General features: G+C 44.1%; 1 protein-coding gene across 3 annotated transcripts in view; it reads left to right on the plus strand.

Annotated features, from left to right (window-relative positions):
• The first annotated feature begins 2,939 nt into the window (after nt 1–2,939).
• COG2 (component of oligomeric golgi complex 2) overlaps nt 2,940–27,657 on the plus strand; it is a 39,575-nt gene continuing 14,857 nt past the window's right edge. The window contains exons 1-10 of one of the 3 annotated variants that reach the window (XM_019757371.2): nt 2,940–3,164; nt 9,653–9,814; nt 10,891–10,956; nt 13,071–13,151; nt 14,693–14,796; nt 17,215–17,323; nt 17,898–18,077; nt 19,921–20,045; nt 23,461–23,587; nt 26,950–27,089. In XM_019757371.2, coding sequence (XP_019612930.2) covers nt 3,093–3,164; nt 9,653–9,814; nt 10,891–10,956; nt 13,071–13,151; nt 14,693–14,796; nt 17,215–17,323; nt 17,898–18,077; nt 19,921–20,045; nt 23,461–23,587; nt 26,950–27,089 — 1,166 coding nt within the window. In that variant the 5' untranslated portion in view covers nt 2,940–3,092. Of the gene's footprint in view, nt 3,165–9,652; nt 9,815–10,890; nt 10,957–13,070; nt 13,152–14,690; nt 14,797–17,214; nt 17,324–17,897; nt 18,078–19,920; nt 20,046–23,460; nt 23,588–26,949; nt 27,090–27,657 lie in introns of those variants that run through there. The other 2 variants (XM_019757372.2, XM_074316439.1) reach the window with 2 other exon arrangements.

Below are 27,657 nucleotides of genomic sequence, written 5' to 3' on the forward strand. Positions count from 1 at the left end.
GTTCAGAAGGGGGACAGACGAAGAACCTATTGATAACTGGAGAAAATGCTCATATGAACTTCCTGAGCACAATATTTGTCTCTGCAATTTTTGCGCGTTCTGTAGGAAATCTGCCAAAAGTGTGAAAACTATAAACAGGGAAGAATGGGAAGCAAAAATGGGGACCTGTCATAATGCCACTGAAAATAGGGAACTAAGAATTCTCCAGAGATTCAAAATGAAAGAGCGATTAATATTTACTTAGAAATGAAGCAGCAGGCACATGCTTTATAACAAAATGAAGGTAAGAAAGGGTGAAATTAGGGAATATACATGTAAGAGAGACTTGAAGATAGACACATGTTTCAGCTTAAAGTCTTGTTTGTAAGAAATGTACAGATCAGAGCTCACGGGAAGGCGATCAGGACACGGTGACCACTTACTGTCTTGCACTGACTGCATAAGAACTTCGTGCTTACTTTTTAATTTAATCTTCCAGCTCTTATTTCCTAGGAAATAGGTATTGCCAAAGATGATATTTGAATATATAGCAGTAGATAAATATTTAACAGCACAAACAACTAACCAACCAGAAGCCGGCCAGAGGACCCCTGCTGAGCCAGGCACTAACCCTCTAATGGCTGGGTGCTGAGGCCACAGAGCGGACTGTGGGAGGGGGACGGGCAGCAGGTGCTGGGCAGAGGCTGCTCACCAACCTTCGCACGGCTGTTGGTGGACCAACTGAGCATCAGCTCCAAGTGGACACCTGGGGAGGCTTAGGCTTACTGTCCCTCTTACCTCTGTCCTCTCCAGGCTGCTCCTCTAGTGTTGGGGGTCTTTCCTGCTGCTCCTGGTCTGGGGGCTACACCTCTGCCACAGTCTGGCTCCAAGAGGCAGCCCGCTCTCTGGGGTCTTGGCTGCTGCCTGCTGACGCTAGGGAGGAGAGCAGGCAGCAGAGACCCAGAGACCCTCCTTCTCTTTTGTCACCTAACCCCTTGATTAGCACACCAGGCTGTACAAATTTAGGTTTTTCTATACAAAAGGTCTGGAAACAATTTCAGAAGGGAATTAAAATGAAGGAAGGAAAGAGTTCAAATTCTAGCTCATCTCAATGTGTAGAGAAGGCAGGGCTTCCCAGGCATCTCTGTTTGGACTCCCAACATTCTCACCACCTCCTGATGCCGTCATTCAGAGCATGGGCTTTGAAGTTTGTGCTGTCTGGGTTTGCACTTGTCACTTGTTAACAGTGTGGCCTTGGGCTAAAAGCCATGCTTCTCAGAGCCAATGTGGATTGGTGATTAGAACTGGATTTTGTCAGGTGTGATGATGGTGTTGCGGGTGTGCACGGAAACATCTTTTTTTCTTCTTCTGTGATGTGCAAACTGAGGTATCTGGAGGACAGGAGATGCTGCAATGTTTGGCATTTGCTTTAAAATATATTCCAGAAAGAAAATGGGTGGAGGTGCGGTGATAGGAAGAGGACAGATGAAGCAGGCACAGCAACACGTGGGTGACTGTTGTTGAAATGAGGTGATGAGTCCGTGGGGGTAATCCTTGTGCTCTGCAGAGTTTTATGTAGCCTTGAAATTTTTCATAATAAGAGGAAACAAACAAAAACCAAATAACAAGGCTTTCATTCCCCGTGTCCAAACAAGCACACCAAGGGCCAGGATGCACTCGTCATAATTGCTCCTCTGTAATTTATTTTGATTCTCGGGTGGATTCCAGCTCGCATCCTCCCCACCGTCTTCACTAGACACTGGCAAGGTGTATTCTCTTCAACAAGGCTTGCCAGGCCCAGTGCTAAGTAGTACATCGTTTCTGATTCTATACCCACACTTTTAAAGCGACCAGTTTCCTCTTTGGAGTAACCTGAATGCTGGAGTCTCGTTTTAAGGTATTACCTTCCTCTGTGCCACTCCTTTTGGGGGGCTACTCGGGGTTAATGTTATTTCCAAGGGGAAAACAGCGTTGGGAGGAACAGCCTAGACTGGTCTAGAGTCTGCAGGAAAAAAACGTGAAGAGTGTGAGTTCTCAGAATCTCAAGGAGAAAAACAGAAATGAATCATCATCATTTGACCATGGTATTCACAGCTAGAGGAAGGAACAATGGGAGAAAGGGCAAGGGAAGAAAAAAGAAAGAAAATCTGGGAATAAAATTGGGATGCGTAAGGGGAGGGGGAGGAAAAAAGTCTGAGAAATTGGGGAGGGGGCACTAATACTGGCCACAAATACAAAAATTTGCTTATGCCTGGTTTCAATTAAAAATAAGCATGCATGCACATATATTTGCCTGCTGTGTTTTGACTAAGCAGGTAGTGAGGCACTCCTTTAAGAACCTGGATACCCAAGGTGTGCCCCGAAGCTGCCCACCCTGGAGCTGAGCCCAAAGGTGAGCAGGTCGCTGCCCAGCTGACCACCTTCTTCCCTCCAGCTCCCGGAGCTCCCTGACCTGTCCCACTCCTTTTGGGGGCTACTCCTCCCTGGGAGGAGATGCTACGCTCGCCTGTGGGTGCCAGGGCTAAGCGCAGAGGCCCGAGTCTCACACAAAGGCCTCAGCGCCCAGGAGGCAGCGGCGGCGGCAGCGCACCTGGATGAGAGGAATGAGAAGGTGATGTGCCCGACCCTGGAATACGGGCCTGAGAACCGAAGGGCTGACATTCGGCCACGGCTATTCTTTCAGTGGAGCAATCTAGGGAGAAGACCGTAGAAGAGTGCTGCGGTAGATTTTTCCCAGTGGAAACGGCGGGACCGGGAGGGAGTCCCACTGGCCTCTCTGGCGCGTGACCCCCCAGGGCTCAGCCTCATCTCCCCCCAGCCCAGCAGGAGCGTGCGCGAGGATGCAGTGCCAGCCTCCGCCGCACGGGGGCAGCACCGCCTGCCGGCGAGACGCGGAGACAGCGGTCCGCGCGCCCCTCTTAGCGGCGGCAGGTGGAGGCCGGCCCGCGGCGCCCTCGCTCATTGGCCGCGGCACGGGCGCTGCCATGTTGGCGGAAGCGGTGCCTCCTGTGAGGTGGAAACTGGCGGTGGCTGCGGCCGCCCCGTCCGTGGGCGCAGTCTCCTGCTTCTTTGCCTCGCTGGTGTCTCGGCGCTGAGAAGCAGCGGCCGACGGGATGGAGAAAAGTAGGATGAACCTGCCCAAGGGGCCGGACACGCTCTGCTTCGACAAGGACGAGTTCATGAAGGTGCGCGCCGGGGCTCCGCGCCCCGCGGGTGGCCTGCCCTCCGCTGCCCTCCGGGGCCTCCTCGGGCTTCTGCCCGCGTCCCCTCGGCGGGGACGTCGCTCACTTCGCAGTGAGTCTCCTCGCCTCAGGTTTGGCAGGTGCAGCCTGGAGAGCGCACTTCTGTGAAATCGTGCGCATCGAGTTAAACGGCCTGGAAGTTCTGGGCAAGTGGTTTTGAGCTGAATGGAAACGCCCCTGTTATTACCCGACCCTGGTACCATGCAGTGCAGTCAGGTGGCCTGTCCCCTTGCCGGACAGAAGCTTTATGCCGATGTCTTGTACCTAAAGCTCAGTAAGAATGTGCGGAGCAAATCCCTGAACCCTTGTACCTACCCGGGGATCGGGTCGGAAAAAAGGCCACTTACTCTACAGTTTGCCTAACGTTCGTCTAAAGCTTCTGGAATGAGATGTTTAAAAAATTCGGATTTTTTTACTGATTTTGCTGCGGTACAACAAAACAAACCATCCTCTTCTCAAGTTGCCCTGCTCGTTATGAGGTGAACTGGAAGTTGGTGTGCAGGTAATTGTAGGGCATAAACTTACAGAATAGACACATAAACCGAAAACGTTTTACTGATAACAAAGGTTCATCAGGTACAACCTTGAAAACGTCCAAGATTTGAATCGGAGCTAGGAAGAACTTTGCCCATTTGGTGAATTTCTCTGGGTCTGCGTGTCAACCATCAAAAAGTATATTTGTTTAATTTCTAAGGATTGAGATTTTTGGCACAACTTAGTAGCTGGTTTCAGTGTTAGAACGTTAAAAGTTTAGGCTCAGTAAAGAGCTAAAATTTTGAGCAAGTGAGTTTAAATCTCTTAGTCTGTCTTTTTGATGATTTCAAGTCATAATGTTTTTTCTCCCCTAGGGTAGTTAGCTTTTTTTTTTTTTTTTTTTGGTATTTACATTCAGATCACATCTCCAAAACTGTGGGTTGTTTTTTTTTAAAAAAGCATTTACATCTGGAGCCTCTCCAGTGTGGCCATGTCAGTTTTAATGTGAGGGCTACCTAGACCCGGGAGTGCTCTGCTCTTGTTCTTTCTTGTACAGCGATTTTCCTGCTAAATCACTAATAAAACATGTAACTTGAATGGGAATATCTGAAAGAGAGTACAGGGTGAAGTTACCATTCCAGAAACCCTTTGTTCCACGACCCTGATGCCAGGGTAGAAAGAAAGAACTAAGGATACATGATGGGGAGGGGAGCACTGGGAGAAGCAAAGGCACACGCAGAGATCAGGGCCTCTGACTTCAGGAGTCTTGGAGTACAGGAAACTCTTAATTTGTCCATTTTTTGACTTCAGCTTTCTTCGAGCCCAGCACTGGTATCCTTTCTGACTCACTAGCCCCACCATCTTTCTCTAGAAAGATTCTGCACCTTCTAGGTCTCAGAATATAAGTCCTAAAATAGGTAGAGGTAGGGAGAGGCCAAACGGGAAGTGGCTGGAACGCCAGCCACTTCATATTCTTGCGTGGCTCTTACACCTGAGTATGCCATACAATTTGGAGTGCTAACAAGTGCGAGCACTTCATATGTTGAAGAAAAATGCATAGAACAGCTGTTCTGTGTAAAATATTGATTTTCTAGGTGGGGTCTGGAGATAAAGGTTAATTGCAATTTGTTTCCTTTAAAGAGATATTTTACAAGGGATAGTTCTGTGGCACAGCATGGTGGAGAGCTTGCTGTCGGGGTTATAGTTCTGCATTTGTGTCGCAGTCAACATATTTTGTAATTGGATAGGTTTTATGTATGTGGGAAAGTTAGAGAATATCAGATTTATATTAGGAGTTGATGTTACTTGAAATCCAGTCAGTTGATTGGAAACGTCTGCCAAGCATGATGGGACCTGGTAAGACAGTTGTAACAATTGCTCATTTAACTAACAGGCTTTCATTGGTCACCTGCCAGCCAGCAGTCTAAACATGGTGGTACAAGGCTGGATAAGGTAAGGGTTGGCTCTTGAGCATGGTGATAGAAAGACTGTACATGCTGAAAAACTGCCCTTAGAACAGAGTGGTTGGAGTGTGGCAGCATGGCCAGGAGCGAGACTGGGAAGGTAGAAAGGCAGATGGGGGGGCTACACAGTGTACTGGGCCTTGTTACTGTAGTGAGGGGTTTGTGCTTGATGCCGGTATTCATTGTGGAGTTACAGTCAAGTTTAAAGCAGGAAATTACATGGTCATTTGTGTTGCATTGGAGCTGACTGGCCTCAGAGGCTACTCAAAATGTTCTTTCAATGGTCCTTTGAGATCTAATGAGAAATAGAGTGGAGCGGGACAGGTTTGTGAAAGATGTAGGTGATCAAAAGGCAGGAGTGACAGAAGGAAGAATCATTTGGGGCAGAGGTACTGGCAGCATACTGTTAGCTTTGTCAGCTTTAAAAGGTACGGAAATCCTCAGAGGGTTGACAGCCAACTAATAGATGAAATAGGACCTAAGGCAAGCACAGCAGGAGGGAGAAAGCGGCACGCTAGGATCAGTGAGACCCGTTGCCTTAATGCGCCGGTGGAGTCACAGCCGCCCTCCCATGTCAGCACGTGACTTCATCTCCTGCTTCACAGGAAAAGTAGAGGCCATCGAAGGGGAACGCCGTCCGCCTGCTGGTCCCAAGCCCGTTCTCTGTCTCCTCCTCACCCTGTGTAGAGGGCCTCACCTCCTCCCAGGTGAACTCTCCCCCCTGGGCTTGGAGCGCATGCCCCTGGTCTTCTCAGGATGCTGTTATTGTCGTCCTCTGTGCTCCCCGTGGCTGTCCCACACTCCTCTTTTAGTCTCTTCTGCTTGTTCCTCCCACCTTTCATTAGTGCCCAAATGCTCTCACCTTTCACTGGGAAACACATTCCATTCTGTCTTCTGGCACCATCATTCCACTAATGAGTTGGCAGCAGAGTTAATCGAGCGGACCTTTTCCTGCCTCCTTGCTTGACCTCAGCAGACCAAATGCTCTCATCACTGCTTTCTGGTTTCCTTCATACCTCTCTGGTCTCTCTGTGTCTTGTACATAATCATTGCCCTCCTTGCAGCCATTAAATGGCTGGTTATGGGCTCAGTCACATGTCCTCTGTTTTCCCTAGCTAACCCATGAGCTGCAGTGACCACCTGGAGGCAGGTGGCACAGATTCCTATCTCTGGCCCCAGAAGCTCCTGAGCTCCACTCCCACGCACCACACTTGTCTCTCGTTGGGTATCTCCGTGGCACTCATGTTCAGCTGGATCCGGGAGTGCTTTCTCCTCTGCAAACCAGCTCTGTGTCACCTGTGTCGGCCAGGGTCCCACTGTCCACCTGGCTGTGAGTGAGAGCACCGGGGTCACGTCCTCTCCATCACCTTTCCAAAACGCCATCTGTTACCAAGTTCGAGGGATCTCGCTTCCTGACATGTCTGGCCTCCCTCTGCCTTTCTCCACCTGCTGCCGTGCAGGCTGTCCTCACGCCATCTACCATGGTGGTTTCTCACCTGGTGTCCTGCACCTTCTTTCCTTGTCCAGCCCGTGTTCCCACGCAGGCAGCGGGCTGTGTTCAGAACACACATCGCTGTAGTAACAGGCGGTGGATTGTCCGCCTGGTCATGAAGAAGCACTTTCCAGAACATTTGAAAGTGTTTCAAAGCGGTGCATTCCACTGTTGGGTAGTTTTTACTAGTGGACAGTTTGTCTCTGTGCTGAGCCAGACCTGCCTCCTTTGAACTTCTGTTCATCAGTTCCTTTCCGAACCTCTGCCTTAGTGGCTCGTTTGGCAACTGGTAGGCACCTTGCTTCAGAGAAATCAGCCCCCTCCTTGTGGTGACTGAGCGTGGCAGTGTGTTAAAGAACTAGTAGAAGGTAAACAAGTCACGGAGGCCCCTTTCTGTTCTCGTCGGATGAATCATGAGTGTTGAAACAGGAAGGCCGTTCCAGGGCGTCCCAGTTCTCAAGGAGCGTGTATTCTGACGGAGAGATGAGAAGGGGAAATGGCCAGCTGCTCAGATCTGGGTCGTGCTGGAGAAGGTGGTGGCCTGGAGATGTGGGTCCCTGTTTCGGTTCTGCTACCCCCAAGTATGCGCGTGGGGCAAACCCTGGTCTCTGGGCTTCAGTCCCTCCTCGGTGTAACGGCTGGTGCTCGTCCGAATAACTTTGCAGCTCTTGACATTTTATGTTTCTGAGAAAACACAGTGGTCATTTTCTCTGGTTTGCAGTTAAGGAAACGGAGGACAGGGGTGTCATGACTTCCCTAAAGTCACCCAGCTAATTGGGGAAAATCGTGGCCCTTCTCTCCTGACTCAGCCTTCAGTCCTAGGAAAATAATGTAGCACTTTGCTTTCCAGAGGCCACAGCTGGAAACTTTGGGAAGTGGGATCATCGGAATATGAAGAATAGCCCAAAAGATGGAACCAAGTCTGTACGCCAGAGCTCCAGCATCCTACCAATGGGGAAGAGATTGAGGGCCGCCTGTGATCTTAGCAGAAATTCTAACAAGTCTACGCATAGTGAGCTGGACTCTGGTCTGCAGATTCAGTATAGGAAGTAGGACGAGAGGGAGGTGGTGGACTTTTAGGTAATCATTACACGTTATGGTTGGTGTTAAATAGGGGCAAGGAGTCAGAAAGGAGAAGTCAGCCGCTGGAACAGCATATTTAGGTACTCATAGTTGTTAGATGGATGAATACATTTGCAGAATAGACGTTTTCTTTGCCTTTTCATAAATATGTCAAACACGGGTGGGACAGTTCACAGAGGAGTTGGATGTAAAACGATGACTCCGTTAGAACGGAAGCTCCTCAGAGTTGACGTGTTACGACCTCAGAGTCCTTGTCAGAGCCGCTGTCCGTGGTGGTGCCAGAACTTCGTGTACGTTGTTGACCCTGAAGTTGGAATAATGTGCTAACCACATAAACATGTGGAATGAGCTTTGGGAGACTTCAGTTCTGGGCTGACTATGGCACGTGCCTTGGGGTCCCCCTGCCTCAGTGACAGGACTGGATTTGAGGGCGGGAGCTGCAGGGAGGTCCAGGGACGTACTTGCACACATGGCATCCCCTCGTCCCCTCGGGCGGAAACCCTCTTCTCTCACCCTTTCCATGGCCAGAGAGCAACTTGTGTCATTCGGATGTCAGCTCAGCGGGTCGCTGTTCTGTGGGGTCCTCCCTGTCCTCTGAGTAAAGCTCCTCCCCTCTGCCAGCCCCCTCTTCAAGTCCCAATGTATTTGCTTTTCAGCATTTATCATATTCACTGATATCACACTTTGTTTACATGTTTATTTGCTCCTTTTCCCGTTAGAACATATGCTCCATGAGAGCAGAGACTTTGTCTTCCTTTTCATGTCTATGGCTGTGTCCCTAGTACTTAGAACAGAGCCTGAGTCACACGATAGATATTTAAGGTGTATTTATTGAATATAAAGAACATTTATTTGTCTCTGCTGTCCACTGGTCTTTAAGAATGGTTCAAAACACACATGAGCTCATGCTAATCTCTTAACGTTTTCCAACCCCTATTTAGTGCACAGTTTAGCACTTACTGTTTTGTATTCATTTTTGTCTCAGTGAAACAGCATGTTTTGAGGACAGAGTCCTATCTTGAACTTCTCGTCCCCTCTTATTATGTACATCCCATGATTATTAATAAAGAATGATGATGCCTGAGGAATTTGCCAGAGGCGGGGGTGGGGAGACGGGTGCAATGGGTGCAGGGTCAGATGGTGCAAACTTCCAGTTAGTAAGAAGTCCAGGGGATCTAATACACAGCAGGGTGACGCAAGTAAACTACTGGCTTGTATGTTTGAAAGTTGCTGAGAGTAAATCTTACAAGTTCTCATCACAAGTGAGAAGAACTTTGTAACTGTGTGATGGATGTTAACTAGACTTCTTGTGGTCATTTCACAACCTGTACAAATACTGAATCATGTTGCACCCCTGAAACTAATATAATGTTATATCGTATGTCAATTACATCTCGATTTTTTATAAAAAGTAATTTATATTTTAAAGGGAGAGAGTAGAAAGTCTGGAAGGATGTGAACCATAGTGCTAAATAGGGAAAAACCTTGACGTGCTTTTCTGGGGCACGTCACAGAGTGGGTGCATTTTTACTCTGTTGTGTAATCCTTTGTCGGTTGAAAGTTTTAGTTTGAACATTTGTTTTCAAATTAAGGGAAAAGCTATTTCTATTTTGAGAAGAGCCTATGTAAAATGTATAATAAAAAAATAGAATCCCTTGTAGAATTTAGGGAACAGGAGAGGATGCTTTTGGTGGGGGGTAGGGGGAAGGGGTGCCCTTGAGGCACCTTTTTGAAGTGAGTGGCACGCCCCATGGTGTCATCGCATCACCGAGTCATCGTGTGTTCCCAGGGGTACTTTGCCCTGCAGCGATACAGCCATTAAATGAACAGAGCAGCGCTTCCTTCTCATGCTTCCTCTCATTTTAAGTGTAAAATGAGATGCCATTGCAACAATGTTTGCCTTTCTGTTCTGTTTTCAGGAAGATTTCGATGTGGATCATTTCGTGTCAGACTGCAGGAAGCGCGTCCAGCTGGAGGAGCTGAGAGATGACCTGGAGCTCTACTATAAGCTTCTGAAAACGGCCATGGTGGAGCTCATCAACAAGGATTATGCAGATTTCGTCAACCTGTCAACCAATTTGGTAAACTTTATCCAGCAGTTCTACCCACACCCACACTTCTCGCTCAGATTTATTCGGAAAAGTGCTGAGTGTTTTTAGAAACCTATTAGTTGATTTTCCCCTCAGAGACTTGAAGAGATTACTAATCTCATTAATTAATAAAAGAACTAAATTTTCCTGGTGTACATTTTTTGTTTTTAGTTTTTACTCATTTGAGATTGTTCTAGCTTGATTATTTTTTAATTAGTTATTAAGAAATGGTGAAAAATAAAGGATAATACTATCAGAGTGGTTGTTTTTGCTAGTGCTAAGTGACTTCCCTGAAATCTCCCTGGTTTAGACTAATTTGCAAGAACAAACATCAACTATTCTTAAGGAAATGCTTCATTTATTTTGGGGCAGCTTTAGGGTGAAGGACACTTTGCCCGCTCTGTAGGTAGGCGGCTGGCTTTGTAAGAATGTGAGACTGGTTTGTAAGGAGCATACCAGTTTTTTTGTGAAAGTCATTTAGAAGTGCCTAAGGTTTAATACTTGCAAAAATGTTGTTTTGTTCATATTTTATTTTGTTTTTAAATCTATTTGTCCAAAGCAGTACAGAAAGTAGTTATCTCTGTGGGAATTTCAAAAGACATGAGAGTTCATGAGCCATACTTGCTTTGGGGGATACACCACTGAGACTGTTTCAGTGGGATTATAATCCCCCCACCCCAAAATTTTATTTCCTCTCTATTTAATTTGGATTTTTCTCAAGTCTTATAAGTACGTGTAGGGGAAATAGAACCCATCCATCCGACTAGAAATATTCACCTCCCATTAAAATTTTTCAAATTTCATATAAAGTTTCATCCAAGGGTAAATTGTATATAAGAAAGCTTTTATTTAATATGACTTCCCTGATTTTTATTGTTTCATGTGTAGCAACAGATTTTTTTGGTTCTCTGAGCAGTATTTATGGCAAAACGACATTTCTGCTATCTAGTTATGTAGCACTACGTGGCTGTGCAGAAAGAACAGCCCTGGTGCTGCTTTGATCATTAAACCGATACTTCACTGTTCTTCCCGGTCGTGATGTTTGTGCCACATGATTGTGCCTTTAGGTTGGCATGGACAAAGCCCTCAACCAGCTTTCCGTGCCTTTGGGACAACTGCGAGAAGAGGTTCTGGTAAGTCCCTAAATCGTATTAAACAATCTGCCACAAGCCATGTTATGTTTATTTGCCTTCTGGAATCCCTGTTATCTGGTTGGTTGGTTGTTGTTCAGTGGTCCATAACTACAGCACTCACCCTCAGAAAGGTCATAAATGAGTCTCTTTTTTTTGCATGTGATATTACAACCTAAAAAACATGTTTGATTTGAAGGTAAAAGATTCTCAGTATATAGCTTTAAAATGTCAGAGGAGGGAAAGGAGGCTATTTCAAAACTTGTTAATGCCACCGCACTCCTATGTAAGTGGTCTCCAACTTAGGGATAGCTTATATTTTTAAAATTTGTAGGAATGTTACAAGTAATTTCCCAGACAGTATTTTACACATGGGTAGGTTCCTGGAGCAGTCCATGTTAGGGGATAAACAGGATAATATAAACGTAATGTACTACCTAAGGAACGCTACATTTTAATGTTTCTCAGAGAAAATCTCTGCTGTGGGAATAGGACTCCCACCCCTAAGCCACTGGGCTCAGGGACTCCACATGGATGAGCAGCGGAGGGAGCTTTAGCTTCGCTTCCAACAGAAGACGGTGCCGCCCAGTCCTCCCTGGCCCCCAGTCTGTGTGCGGCGCCCTGACTTCCAGGCTCCCCTAAACCTGGCGCACTACACTTCCGGTGTGTGTCACCACTAGACCATGCCCCTTGAGTGGCCCCAAGCACCTAGCCGCTCAGACAGTACCTGGCACCTTTGATGCTTTCGGGACATAACTAAGTAAAGACAAAATGCATGGAACAAGCTGACAAAGTACAGACTAACAGACTGGCAGTGCTGAGAAGTCCACAGGAGGGGCAGGCAAGAAAGAACTCATAAAGGAGAGACATTTTGAGCTGTGCCTTGAGCTGGCAGACATTTCCGGCTGTTCTTTCTGTTTCGTTTGGATGTTACAAAAGCTCGGGATGGGGGAGAAGTGTTTATGGTCCACTCCTGGTCCCACATCCGCCCCTGCGAGGCTGTCCTGCCTGCCCGCTCTCCCTCCCCACCCGCAGCTCTGGTGTTTCCTGGGCCTCGGCCTTTGTTAGCCTTCCACTGTGTCCTCTGAACTCTGCCTGTAGAGGTACATTCGCTCCGGACCTGGAGGACCACTGTCACACGCAGTCTCGAGTCCCGTCCTGCCACGCGCCCGCCCTCCTCCGGCAGCTGTCTGCAGCCACCTCTTTCCCCATCAGCCCAAACCTTACCTCCCTTTTTGAGCTCAAGTCATAAGGCTACTGTGAATTCCAGGGTTACTGAGGGATACGTGTTTCTGTCTTGCTCATTGTCGTGTCCTCACTGGCTGCCTCAACAGCTGACATTTAATAGGGGTTTTGTACTGTTTACTGGATGAATGAATTCACTTTCCTGTAGAGTGTTTGTGATTTGTCCAGTTTGTTGTAGTTCTTCCTTACCTTCATTTGGCCCCCATTCCTAACAGTCTCGTGCTTGGCTCAGTGCGTGAGCTCCCGGACACGCTCCTTCAACGACAGCCTCTCCCTTTTCCTAGCCATGCTGTTCCTCATGTCTTGGTTCCTAGTATTCCCAAACAACATCACATCGTGAGATACCAGCACTTAAAAATCTCTAGATTTCCAAAGTAGGTAGGATCTAGTCTGAAGACCTTGTTGGAATAAGTCTCCTGCATCAGGCACTCCCTTTTTTCCTACTTCTCTCCGAAACGAACCCTGCAGTGCACCAGGCGATGCCTTTCCACCCTGAGTGTGTCGTACTCAGTCACAGCCCTCTGCCCTGTCAGCCTGCACCCGTGTCAGTTGAACTCCAGTCCTATCCGGTCAGCTACTCTCCTTTCTCTACCCTGACCACCTGTGACAGTCATTGCATATTTGTATGTATTAGCATTCCTTTGGCCATTAATCCTGTGTGACCTTGGCTTTCTGCGTCATTTTGCCCCCAAATCAACAGCAGTTGTATCTGATACTTCGTATTTTTTGTCAATACCTGCAAAATACTGGCCTGTACTGGAATTGAATTAAATATATGAATTTAATTCAGTTCTGTGGAATTGAATTAAATGTGTAAATTTCATAATGTTACCAAACAACTTTTGCAATACATGTTCTTTATTCTTTTAAAGAGTCTTAGGTCATCTGTGAGTGAAGGAATCCGGGCAGTAGATGAACGAATGTCTAAACAAGAGGACATTAGGAAAAAAAAGGTAAAGTGTCATCCTATTAAAACATGGATCGCGCTAGCACCTTGGAGTTAGTTAGGGCGCTTTTGTGCGTGTGGTCTGGGTCCCTCTGGGCGCCTTAGAGAAATGTGAGGCCTCTGATCTTTAGAGACCGGTGTCCAAGCAGGGCTGGTGAGGACAGAGCGGCGGGGCTCAGGTCTTCTCACTCCTGGTCGGATTTTAGTCCTGTTAATAAGACGGGTGGGGTAAAGTAAATAGTTTTTTTTTAAAAAGACAAAGAAAGTTGTATATTCTCCTTGTGCTTTAATTTATTCATGGTAGCATTAACATTTTTAAAGAAAACTGGATTTCATATGCTGCATGCGAGCTAACAGCCCTCTCTCATGTCTTCTCATACTTTTGAGTCCTATGAAACTGACTTTTTCAAAGCTCATTTGCATGTATGGATGTATGTATTATAATGTCATGTTATCTGTTTGAAATGATAAGACAGAATTTTAGAGACACCCACGTGGACACAATTAAAATTCCTCATTTTCTCCAGAACAGGAAATAGTAATAACTGACCTCAGTGAAGCACTTTACAGTTTCATAGGCATGTAAATTTGTAGCACACCTATAAAGGTGTTCATACTCTAGACATTAGGGAGTAACGGGCCTTTCTAAAGCAAACTCTTTCCATATTCTAGTGTGGGTTTATTACTTTAGGAAGAGTAATGTGTTGCTGTCATTCTGCCATGCTTATTTCTTCCTTTGTTTTCCCTTTAAATATACCTGTCGTGCACTGCCTTTACTTTTTAGTAGTCCTGTGTTTTAATTTTATAATCGTAATAATATAATGGCAGAGTTGGAATTAGGATCAAAAAGGACTTCTGACTCTAGTCTGGTGCTACATCCAGTAATTTCTACATTTATTTATTAACATACATCTTTAAATGTCAATGGAGAGAAGATTATTTTAGAAACCTTCTGTTTAATTCTTTAGATCTCCCCTCAGCTATTGTCTAAAGATTTCGAGACTGGAGTGCAGGAAATTTTTCTGTTTTATTCATCCATGTCCCACTGTCTAGAAGAATGTCTAGCTCATAATAGGTGCTCAGTAACTATTTGTTTGGTGAATGACCTTATATCTTCTTCTTTTCAGGATGAGAGTTTTTATAATATTCCTCAACCTCTTTGCTAATGTTTGTCACAGTGTCTTTAATGAATTGACACATTAAAACATGAAAAGAAGGGTTGTAAGAAAATAAATGTATCAATACAGAGGTTCACTTAAGATGGGGAAAAGAAGGAAGGAATAAGCGTACAGAATATGAGAAAGCAAAAAAGCCCAGTTTTGTTTTAACTATAAACTTGCAGTAGAATATTGAAATATGCTTGTACTAGAAAGCCAAAATTAAGGTTTGCATTCTTGGGAATTCAGTGTTAATGTAGATATTCAAAATGTAGGGTGCCCCAAATATTCTGAGTTGACTTTTGGCTTTGTATTTTCCTGCATTAGGCACAGGGAAATAAGATCATTAAGATTACACATCGTGATAAATTTTCTTGCTTGTTTTTCACAGATGTGTGTGTTGAGGCTTATCCAAGTTATTCGATCAGTTGAGAAAATTGAAAAGATCTTAAATTCTCAAAGTTCTAAAGAAACACCTGCGCTAGAAGTACGCAGGTAAGTGTTTTTTACTGAATAGTGCATCAATTCACACCTAGGCTAACAACACTTGTTTAGTTAGAACTCATGTCTGCAAAAGAAGAAAATCCCAGTGTGTGGCTTAGTGTTTGTGAATGTAGCTCAGGAAAGGGGAGTGCATGGAGCGCCTGCATGTGTGCTGTGCCGTCACAAACTGTTGTGGTCACAGCCTCAGTTAACAGTCACCTTCCCGGGAAGCAGAAGGAGTGTGCGGTCAGCGCAACTGCCTTCCCTATGGACCAGCAAGACCTTGTGGACCTTCACTGTGCGGCATGGCATAGGTCGTCTTTCTTAGGCGTCTTAGGCATGCTGGGAGCCTTCCCACTGCTGGACCTTGCAGCAGCATTACGTCAGTAGGAAACAGTGTAGGCACGTTTAAGTTACAGTTGATAAACAGGAAAGAAAAAGCTGGGAAATAAGAAAAGATGACCATTTCCTCAGCCGTACGAACTGTGACTATCATTCCTTCCTAGCCTGAGTTGTAAATCACCAGGTGAAGAGTGACTCAGAAGGGGAGTTGAGTAGATTGTAGCAGCAGCAGTGCACGTGCCCTGGAGCAGTGGAGGGAGCAGAGGTTTGTGCCGCGGGTCCCGCTGGGCAGGGGGTTTCAGCTCCGTGGCATCCGTAGCAGAAGGCTAATCATGACCCTACAAGTGCAGACTCGCCTGCCAGTCACTGGGATGCTGGCAGCCAGTGCCTGGCATGCAGCCGGCCCTCAGGCGTGTGTAATTTGGGTCTGACCCCCGCTTTTCTTAAAGTCATGTTGATAGCCCTGACATTTTTCCACGAGTGATATTGGATAATCTGCAAAACCAACTGAAGCCAAGTTGAATACACCTGTAGTTCAAAGTCTTGGTCATACTATAAAGGTACGTTGGATTTCTGCCCAAAATTTGAGATTTGGAAGGGGCCTTAGAAACAACATGCTCCATATCTCTCCTACGTAGATTAAGAAATGAGGCATCCAGAAAGGAGGCGATTCTCATGTCCTGGGCCTCCATGCCTTTCATAACCCAGATGTATAAGCAGAGCGTCCGTCCCCGCCGTGTTGGTTCTTCAGCCCACCGCACGGTGCTGCACCTTGTACCCCCTCCCCATCCGAGCTCGTCATCACCATTCACAACCACCCTGACCAGCACGGCACGGTCCACTGGGTGGCACTGCCCTGCAGCCCCTTCGAGCTGCGTCCTCACGCAGCGGCCATGATGTCTGCCTCATTTCCTGCCCGTCTGCCCGCTCCTACCCGTTCCTTTGGTAGGAATACCTCGGTGACCTCCATTTCTCTAATACTAGTTCTTGACAGTGTTCCGTCTTTAACGTAATAGGCACTGTGCTCTTTGCCGCTCAGAATCACCTCGTAAGGACCTTTCCTCTCATTCAGGTCCACAACGTTGAGCTGTAGAGAAGGGAAAACCCGGCAACGTGAGTGAGTAGTAAATGTATCATACTTGGTAGGCCAAGAAATGTTTCGATAATATATAACTAATGAGTCCACATTAGGTTGTTCAGGAAAGAGGGAGGGACTAGCCTTTTGGGTTGATCGTGCTGGGCTATCACGTTCCCTCTACACTGGTTTGGAAGCTACGTGTTCAGGACTGGGTAGCCCACTGCTGGTCTCAGCATGCGTTTCCTGTTTCCTTATGGTGTGCCTCTTCCCCCCACTGACTGACTGGTCATTGTCAGAGGTAGGCTGCCCCAGATAAGTCCACGGTGCTTCAGTGCCTTCTGGGTTTTCTCTTTTGCTGTTTAACTTCCTTCTGAATGGTAGTGATGCTTTATAATGTGTGTTAGAAAAAAGAAGGGCATTTATTAGACTGGAAGATGCACAGTGAATGTCCTCTCACTAGGACCCAGAGCACATAAGCCGGCTGCTCTTTCCGCTATCTGAGAAGCGTACATTTAAAGGAAGCTGTGTTGAGCTATTTCCTTTATTGCTGTTAGAGGTCCAGTTTCATTTTCTTTAGGAGACAACACTATTTGGTATTTGAGAAATCTTAGAGGTATTTTAGCAGAAGTGTGAATAATAGGATAGGGTGAGAGAGAGAAGGGAGGTTAGAGGTGAAGAAGGTCGTGAATGGAAGAGCCTGGAGAAGATGGTGGAAATGGGGAACTGCAGAATGAGGACTGACCTGGCCCAACTCCTGCCCCCTGGGCCTGTGGCCCGAGGCCAGGCTGCACCAGTGGCTTATGTAAGGTCCCCACTGTGCCTAGAACAGGCTGTGCATATGACTGGTGTGAAAAGTGATGGCATGAAGGACGCTTTTGCTTTCACCTTGTAACAAGGAGGGCATGGAAAAACACTCTCGGAGAAAGTGACAACAGAACTCATCACATGATGCTTTCTCTTGGAAATTGAAAGAACTTTAGGAATGAAATTTCTGTCATTGTGTCTACTAGCCCACTTCTGACTGGACAGATTTTGGAGAGAATTGCCACCGAATTTAACCAGTTACAGTTCCATGCTGTTCAGAGCAAAGGCCTGCCTCTTCTCGACAAAGTGAGACCAGTAAGTGTTGTTTTGTTTTCACTTTGGTATTTAGGGATCTGCTAGATAATTTTGGTTTAACCTAGTCAAGCCTCTGGTAATTGATCTACAGGATTTTGAAGCTAGCTTTGACTTTCATCTTTCAGTTTTTGTTTTTTGGACCCCTGCTTCCTAAGGGTCACACATTGTAGATTTTGCATAAAGACACAGGCCTAGTCTCTGAATTATAACAGTAAAATTAATTTGGGAATTTCATGTAACTTGACACATGATATTATGTAGTCAGAGTTAATTTATCCATAGCCCTTGACTGGGCTTTAAATTCACGTTTGTCAGATTTACTCTGTAGCTTAAGAGGAAAATAACTTTTTTTCTTATTCTGTAATTCTGTCTACACTCACCTTTGCTGAAGCAAAGGTTTACTTCTAAAGAGATTGTAGGGAGGAGGAAGTTCACTGTTACTCACCAGGAAATGTTAATATTTTGCTTTTACATATATTGTCTCCTATTAGAACGAAAGCTTTGTTGTTACCTGTTTGTGTCTTTAGCAGTCATTCCACCTGGAGCTTTGTTTACTTGGTGTTTTCCCTTGCAGCGCATAGCAGGCATTACGGCCATGTTACAGCGGTCGCTGGAAGGCCTCCTGTTAGAAGGGCTTCAGACTTCTGATGTCGACATAATACGGCATTGCCTCCGGACTTATGCCACAATAGACAAGACGCGGGACGCAGAGGCATTAGTGGGTCAAGTGCTCGTGAAACCCTACATGGATCAGGTGTGTGCACCCCAGGATTTATTCAGCAGCCATTCATAGAGCATCTGCTCTGTCTTCCATACTCCACTGGCTGTGAGGGGCAGATCAGAGGTGTTTCTGGAAAGGGTCTCATAGTCACTACAGTGTCAGATGGAAGAAAGTGTCGGTTAAAATCAGCGTGCTGGGAACCGGGCTTGCTCGCTTATCTTTTCTAATGATGCTGTAGCCCTGGGATCATCATAATTTAGTGGGGTGAGGGTCTCACCTGGGAAGAAGGTATGTATCAAAACATTTTTAGGTCAGTTTTATGGTATGTAAATTACATGTCAGTGAAGTTTTGTTTTTTAACTACTGGTCTAGTGGGTGGAATAGAACAGTTCAGCAGATAACGACACTGCAGTGCGTGTGCGTGGTGCGGTGCGTGTGCATGGTGCGGTGTGCGGTGCGATGTGTGTGTGCGGTGTGTGTGCGGTATGTGTGCGCGGTGTGCGTGTGTGCGGTGCGGTGTGTGTGTGTGGTGCGGTGCGTGTGTGTGGTGTGTGTGCGCAGTGCGTGTGCGGTGCGTGTGCGCGGTGCGGTGCGTGTGTGTGGCACAGAAGCGTGCGTGGTGCGGTGCGTGTGTGTGGCACAGAAGCGTGCGTGGCGCAGTTGCATGCATGGCACAGGAGTATGCTGAAAACTCCGACACGTGAAGGCATGAGAAGCAAGGTCTTCACAGAACAGATTAGGCCCCAGTCATCAGAAATGTGGAGGAGTTGGCCCAGCCAGGAAGGTCAGGGGGAGAGCAGTCAAAGCCCGGGGACTTGTATAAGCAAACTGCAGAATAATAGCATCAACCCGGAACTTGGCTATGCATTGTCCCCCTCCTGTTCGGATACAGTGAAAATACCCGACATAAGTATATTCTGCCTTGAGTAGCCAGGATGTAGATTGCACCACATGAAGTTGCCAGTACTCAACTATTTCTGACATACAAAGATGGCAGTTTCATCTGGTTCAAACTGGTAGAAGTCACAGAGCCCATCCACAGCAGGTTCAGACCTCCTTCCAAGCACCGGTCAGGGTGGCAGTCCCCTCTGTCAGTAAGTGCAAAGCGTCTACTCTGTGACTTCAGGGTGAAAGTCTCCTGCTTTTAAAAGGGGAAAATTGAATCCCATTGATAATGAAATTTAAGGATTAATTTCACTAACCATGTGAGCTCTTTTAGGGTTACTAAAAATGATGATATATCCATTCCCTCTTTGTATTGTATTGTATTTCATAGCTGTCTTGATTGGGCTGAAAAAGATAAATTATCTATATTGTTTCTTATGAAGTGAAAATATTTGTTACTAATTTTTGCCTTTGTTTTTCATTGAATTGAATCTAATGAAGTTTCATTGGTATAGTAAGTAAACCATGGCCACATTTTTATTTTATTTTGCTTGTCATCTTGTTATTCACCCCTTGACTGTCAACCTTACCACAAAAATAAAATAATGAAGAAAATAAAATGTATTTTTTTCATCTTTCTCTGTCTCAAACCTTCCCCTAATCTGAAGAGATGGCCAAAGCAGTAGGAAGCTGTTGTCAAGCGGGCTCATTATTTTTCAAACTCAGAGGGATGCACATGGATGGGCCTGGTTTTTCAGCTTCAGGCCAGTCTCCATTGCCACCCTGTGTCCCCACGGGGTCAGAACTGTCTTGTCCTAGGAACTATCATAGTTTTAAGTGAGACTATTATTTACCTACTGTGTAGAAAACATGTCAGTTGGGGAGGAGGGTGGGTACGAGGAAGTATTTTTTTAAGGTTTTCTTTATTCTTTGTAGTATGTTGTTCATACTTTTAGGTGCTTTTTTAAAAAAATGATATTCCTTTTACCAGGTGATTATTGAACAGACTGTTGAGTCTCGTCCAGACGGCCTTCAGACCATGTACAAGAAGCTCCTGGACTTTGTCCCTCACCATTGCCGCCTTCTCCGAGAAGTCACAGGCGGAGCCATCTCCAGGTACTTCACACTGCAGTGCGCAGAGCGCGCCTCGGCGTAATGGCGGCGCCTGTCGCCTGGAGTGCCCGCTGCTACAGGCTGCCTGTGTCAGCCGGGTACATGCACACCTCGGAGACACTGCGGGTTCGGTTCCAGGCCGCCGCAGTGAAGCCGGTATCACAGTAAAGTGAGCCACACGGATGTTTGGTTTCCCAGTGCACATAAGTTATGTTTGTACTATCCTGTGGTCTATTAAGTGTGCAATAGCCTTGTGTCTAAAATAACAACATGCTTAGTTAAAAATTGCTTTATTGCTAATAATGCTGACCATCATCTGAGCCTTCAACGAGTCTTAGTCTTTTCACTGGTAGAGGGTCTCCCCTGCAATTTGTAAGCAGTGCGAAGCACAGAAAGGTGAAGTGCAGTGACACGAGGTGTGTCCTCCTACGTGTAACTCCCCACGTGCTGCGGGCGGTGTCATCAGCCTCGCTTTGCAGAGAAGGAACTAGTAGGTGGAGCTAAGCTGACACTCCTCTCTGAATCCTACCTAAGCACGTGCTTCTTCCCTCTGCACTCTTACCTGAGTCAGTTTGAAATCAAAATTGGTTTCCTTCCGTTTTTCTAGCATCATAATACCAATTCAGTTACATTCAACTCGCTTTATACTAATTATGATTGAAGTCAGCTTCAGTTTTCCCTCCTTCTTTTATGTAATTTCCATGGCTTTCCAGTTCTGTTCATAAACATCCCATTACTTTTGACCATTGCCATTGTCCCAGCCCAGGCCTTTGTCCTCTTCGCTCCAGAGTAACGGGCTCTCCCCACATGCTCTCCCTGCCTCCTCCCTGTTGCTCTCAGTCCAGCCTTCAGCATCACTTTATCCAGAAGGCCGAGTTTCAGACACTCTGCCTTCTTCCTGAGTCTTTGTGGCTTCTCGTGGCTTCATGAGGGAAGTCCAGGCGTCGTGATGCAGCGTGGACGGCCCGGTGTGCCCTGCTGGCGCCTCTCCACTCCAGAGCTCTCTGCCGTGGGACTTGCCCTGCACCACTTGGTCTCCAGCCACACAGTACCTCTTGCTCTTTCCTAACACACGCTATATGGTGTGTGTATGCGTTTTGCCTCCCTCTCCCCTGCCCTTCCAATTCCCTTTGTCTTTCTGTTTGCTGTCACTCCATAGGAAGCTCCACCTCCAATACCACTTCCTTCAAGAGACCATCTTTTATCTTGACATTCGGCATTAATGGTGTCCTCTGGATTCCACCACATGTCGCTTTCACTTCCACTGAGCACTGATTTCCATCTCAACAGTGTGCTCACCTCCTGTGCCATGTCCCACATCTCCCCCTCCTGCACAGTGTCCTGAAGGTAGCAACTGCCCAGTGTTTGCAGAATTAAAGAATGAATTTATATGCAGCATTAGAAAGGCACATAAGGTCCCTGTCTTCATGTGAGCAACATATTTGGTCTTGAATTTTTGTTCTTTGAAAAGAAAACTACCTGGGATAATAAAACACTGCTTAACCTTTGAAGTACCCTCTCTGTTTTCAGTACACGAGTTCAGATGAAGCCTGGCTTTGCCACTTTTGTTTAGTAATCATTTGGATTAGGGGTAAGAATTTAGTAGAAGTTAGGATGTAAAATTTTAAAAGCTACGGTTAGGAAACAACTAGTTATTAGATTTGACTGGGCTAGTCTTCGTCCTGAAATGTCAAGTTTCAAAGCTCCACAAGTTCTTGTCCACAGTTGTCAGCATGGCAGAATTCATATGGCAGCCTCAGGAACGGGAATCACATCGTCCCTTGGTAGGTCATCGTTATTTGCTCCATGCCCCGTCACTGAGCTGCCCCTGCCCCTCCCGGGCTCAGGTTCTGCTTTTCCATTTCCAGAGCCTCAGGGCCTCCCTGTCCATCACCCTCAGTGCCCTTTATAACTGGCAGTGCCAGCGGCATTCAGGATTTACCTTCCAAAGAATACGATTAGCTCTTTTCATGTTAATCTTGCAGGTTCATGTTTTCTCTTTGGGGCTTTCATTAGGTACTTAAGGGATGAGGAGGTCTTATCATTTAATATTGCTTATGCTATGGGCACTTACGGTTTTAAAATCCATAGTTTTGTCCTTTCTCCAGATACCTTAGCAGATTTAGCTCTTCCATGATTAAGTCTGTAATAGGCTATATGCCGGAAGTGGCATCTTCTCTACCCTCCTCCGCCCTCCTCCAACCCCACCACTAATTTCTTATCAATACTTAACGATGATAAGATTATTTGATCACTCTTTCTGGACAGTAAAGCAAAGCTTCCTTGATAACCTATCTTTCTGGGTAATTTTCGCTAAGCAGGAAAATGATGTAAATTTTTTTGTTTGTTTTTAATACTTACCATGATGTTAAGTCCCATTTGATATTGATGATTTTACAACTTAAAACTATCAGTTTTAGTAAAATAAGACCATATATTGAATGGCTCACCATTTTTAAAGAAAATTATCTTAAAATAGAGCATATTATTTTATATACAATCAAAGTAGGTAGGTAGATCAGTGATATTTACAGGTCTTTAAGTTCAAGAGACATTTACGGAATCTGCCTTAACTTACTTCCGTAGTTAGCCATTACTCACACAGCACTTACTGTATGCTAGGCGCCTTGCTAAATGCTGTACAAATATTAATGCACATAGTGATCCTATGAGGTAGATATTATTGGCATCTCCATTTTAAGATGCAGAAACCAAAACAAATTAAATGACCCAAGGTTTGAGCTCAGAGTGCATGCTGTTATCTCAGTGTTGCCTTTGAGTTTGTGAATTAGAAATCCAAAGTCCAACCTTTTGGTAAAAGATGCAAAATAAAGCTGCATACACACAAAACATTAATGTGATCAGTTTTTTGTATCAAGACTTTACGTGAGCTGAAGGTAATCTTAGAGGTAGCTTAATCACAAAGCTGTTGGTAATTGGTAAATTAGCATTATTTACAATGCTTTAGGGTTTAGAGGTGTTGAGGTTGAATGCAAAGATTGCTATTCTTGTGGTATTAGACTGCTGCTTCTCTAGGACAGAGTGTAAATGTGTTATCCCATTTTAGGGGAGAAAATTGTGTCAGGCAGTTTGAAGTAGTAATTTTGCCTGTCCTCACCACCAGCTTGTTAGGGGAGTGGATACAGAGGATGTGTCAGGTTCTGTCCTCACCACCAGCTTGTTATAGGAGTGGATACAGAGGATGTGTCAGGTTCAAGGTGAGGCCGAGATCAAGGAGTGAAGCAGAAGTTTGGGTTTAGAAACAAACTAATTGACAAATATATATATATATATATATATTTAAGTTGTAATAAGTTTTAGGCTGAGGAACTTTCAGTAAAAACACCACAGTGGAATTTTGGTCTTTGTGAGTAGTAGATTATGTGTATTTGACTGCAATTTTGCTCTTATCTTACAGTGAAAAAGGTAATACTGTTCCTGGATATGATTTTTTGGTGAATTCTGTCTGGCCAGAAATAGTACGAGGATTAGAAGAGAACTTGCCCTCACTTTTCAACCCTGGGGACCCAGATGCATTTCACAAGGTACCTTTCACTCCTTTGTCTTGATTCTTGAAGATGTTAACCTGAGGTTTTAGAACAATCATGTTATCTGCACGGTCTTGATTCTGTGGTTTATTAAAAATAAAAATTTGAGCTGCCAAGTGAGCATTTACCTTAAAATACACAGGTTGCTTTATCCTAGTAACAGTTCCTGATACCTTTGGGAATAAGAATATTTTAATTTTAGAATTTAAAGTAAAAGTTAGTGTAGACACAATTGTGACTAGATACGTACATTGTTTCCTAACTTTTTAAAAAGATCTTGGGACCATTAGAAGCCAGTCTCGTTACAGGTGTTTTTCATGACACATCAAGTTTGTGTTATTTCTACTGTATAATTTTGAAGGAAAACAAAAAGTATTGGTTGGATTTTAAAACGTAGTCCATAAACGTCCTATATAATTTAAAGATTAGGAGGCCCAACTTGTTTTTTAAATCATGTTATCATTTAAAAGATTTCATGGTTATTTCAAAAGTAAATTCAACTTGTTTATTTTTTGTCGTATCATGTTTTAAAGGCAATACATAGTGTCTCAGTGAAGAATAAAGTCTTGGGCCAATGACCTGAGTTCTAGTCCCAGCTCACCACTCTTGTTGCTCAGCCTCTTGGGCCTGTCTTCCTTCTTCCCTGGATTTTGGTTTTTTTATTCAATATGACAGTCTTTGTCTTTTAATAGCTAATTTATTAAGTTTATAATGACTATAATCACTGATTCTTTGGGTCTTACTTTGTACTTCCTCTTTGTCCCACTTTTCTTCCTCCCTTCTTTCCTTCCTTCCTTCCCACCTTCTTTGTATTTTGGACTTTTGGGAATCTGGTTTCCTGCTGTAATCTGTGTTTTCTTCTCCACTAATTTAGAAGTTCTGCCCTTATGTCTGTGTATATTAATGAACCTTAGTAGTTACTTAACAGAATCTAAAATTCACTGGTGTTCTTCAGCCTCTAGAACAGTAAGGAAACTTAGAGTACTTTAATGCTAATCACCCTACTCCATAGTATATATTATTGTTTCCAGGGCAGGGTCTTAGTTCTATTTTGACTTTTTTAATCCCCCCAAATAGGCATTATTTTGTTGTTGTTTTATATGGTCATTATCCTCTCAGAATTATCCCCCAAGTTTATCATTTCCTTTGCGTACTATTCCTTCTTGGGTATTAGAACTACCTTCTTGGATCATTTCCTTCTTTCTGAAATTCATCTGTTAGAATATTTTTTAGTATAAACTTCATCTTTTATAATAAACCCTGAGTTTGTGTTTGTTTGAAAATTACTATTGCTTTCATGTTTTAAAGGTAGTTTTGCTGGAAATAGAATTTTCTACACTTTGAACATTGGTTTTTGACTTCTGTTATGAAATTAACCGTTAACTTAATTGTTGTTTCTTTGTAGTTAATGCCTTTTGTCCTCTGGCTGCTTTTAAAATCACTGACTTTCGTGTGCTGTTTTATTATAATATATTTAGTATGAGCTTCTTTTTATTTATTGTATTTGGGATTTAATGGGTTTCCTGAATGTGAGGATTGGTGTCTTTTATCAGTTGTGGAACATTTTAATCTATTATCTCATCAATTGTGCTATTCTCTCATTCTTTTGTTACTTCCTTCTAGAACTCTTGATTAGACCGCCTCATTTTATCCTTTATGTTTCTTAAATGTACTTTTATATTTTTCATGTCTTTGCTTCTGTGCTGCATTCTGGGTAATTTATCAGGACCTGCCTTCTAGTTTACCAATTCCTTCTTCAGTTGTGTCTAAATTGTTTTTTTACCTGTATGTTGTTTCCAATTTTAGTTATTCTAATTTTCATTTCTAGAAGTTCTATTTGCTTCTTTTTCTAATCTGCCTAGTGAGTTTGATTGTTAATTTTTAAAGTGTAAAGAAACACAAGGTAAGTGTGGTGTGAGCCTGGGGCCTGGCAGACTTCAAAACAGATAAGGCAACAAATTGGTAGCTTATTGTCCCAGAAATATCATTTAGCTGGGCTAATTGTCCCATGTTACAGTATGTTGACAGTTACTTTTGTGATTTTTAAAAATAGGTTTTTTAAAAAATAGATATCATAAACAGAATAATAGTCTTTAGCATTTACAATTTAAGACTCTTTACATTTTGCTGTACTCCTTAGAGAATCATATTGATTATGTTAGGCTAGGAGATGTTTCAGCTCAGAAATGAAGTTTTCTGATAGAACTTTGACTTTAGAATTCCAAACCAGTATTTAATATTGGTGGGTACAGTTTCCAGCAAGCATCTATTTCTTTCAAGAAATGCTTTCCGCTTTCAGCTTTAATGTAACATGCTTCTTGTGAAGAGGGAAATATTCTTGTATTCCATTAGCATCCATTATATGCAGAGGTATAGTTTCATCCCAAAAGGAATAAATAATACCTTTGTCTCAACTCCACACACCTGACCATACTCAGATGATTACATAACTGTTGCTCAAAACCAGTTGAAAGAAATTTAAAACCTGTAATGTTTATTGCACTAAAATTCCTGTTGAAGCACAGACATCAGTATATTTAGGTGAATGGTTTTGTTATCGGGAATTGAGCCCCTCTGAATTGTGAGGTATATGGAAAGTCCAGCAGTATTTTCCTGAGAGCCTGAGGGCCTGGGGAATAGAGTGCCCTTCACAACAGCTGCAGTTTTGCTCTACTGACTGACCAGGGTTCTGTTTCCTCTATTTCCTAGCTTTGTCTTCAGGTACATTCTCTCTGAGCCTAAACAGAAGAGGAAACATCATTTGTAAAATGGGGGATGATAATAATTGTAGTTACCTTATAGGGTAGTTTTGTGGGTTAAATTAAATAGTACAATTTTAAGCACAATCTGTAGGTGATAAGTGTTAAGTAAGTGTTAACTGCTGCTCTTAATGGTGCTGTTAGATCCCCATCAGTTTCTGTGCTGCCTCATCTATAAAAATGATGTAATAACTCACATGGTTTGAGTCTTTCTTTCCTTCTTAAATATGTTCTCCTCCGTCTGGAGAGTCAATGAAAATTACAGCACTTAAACTGCCATCACATCCAATTCCAGTGGACTGGGTTAGGGGTGCCCTAGAATATGACAGCTGTCCCTTCAAGAGCACTGGATTTAGAGTCCCTGGGTTTCCAAATGGACTCACCGTGTAAGACCTTGAGCATGTCACAGAAATACTTGGGACATTACTTGACGTTGAAGTGGGAACCTTGGAAGGAAGCTCCCTTAAGGTCCCTATCAGCTCTAGAAACTATGATTCTGTGTGTTGACCTTTTTTATCTTGATTACAGTTTCCAGTATATGCTCCCAATTCCGGTTAGTTTGCTTACAATGAAAATGCCATGTGTTTGTTCTTATTTTAGAAATACACCATAAGTATGAATTTTTTAAGAACATTTGAACGGCAGTGTGGATCCCAGGCCAGTGTAAAAAGGTTAAGAGCACATCCTGCCTATCACAGCTTCAATAATAAGTGGAACTTGCCTGTTTATTTTCAAATAAGGTCAGTAATTTATTCACCTCCCTCCTCCACCTTTCTAAAATAGAATTTGAAACGGGGATAATGATGTTGTCCCAGTTAACAGCCCCTCCTTTGTGATCACCATACTGTTCTCTGGGAAACAAAATTTAAAGTGGAAATGTACAAGAAATATCATGATTGCCAAAGTTGTGGCTTGCATGACAACAGGATAAGATTTATTTTTTGATAATTAGAGAGCTGAGAACACTGGAATGAGCAGGACTCCAAGCCTAGCTTCATTTTCACGCTCATGTTCTCTCATTCATTGGGGAAAAGACAGAGGAAAGTAAGAATTACGAAGTAGTTCTTTCTTGCCCTTTTCCCTGTCTCATCACCTGCCTCAAATAGTGGACCTGTCCACATCTATTGTCTTTGCTCATCTGTAACATTGTTTCCCTCAGGGAGTGGGTAGAGCATCACTTTAAGTATTCTTTGCACCTGATTCAATCTACCAGTTTATCAGAATTCTAGTTACTATTTTTGCTTCATTTATAATCTTTGTGACATTTGTTTTCTGTTCTGGAAAATGGTACCACTTCTAGATATTATG

The sequence above is a fragment of the Rhinolophus sinicus genome, linkage group LG12 (assembly GCF_036562045.2).
Source record: "Rhinolophus sinicus isolate RSC01 linkage group LG12, ASM3656204v1, whole genome shotgun sequence".
NCBI lineage: Eukaryota > Metazoa > Chordata > Mammalia > Chiroptera > Rhinolophidae > Rhinolophus > Rhinolophus sinicus.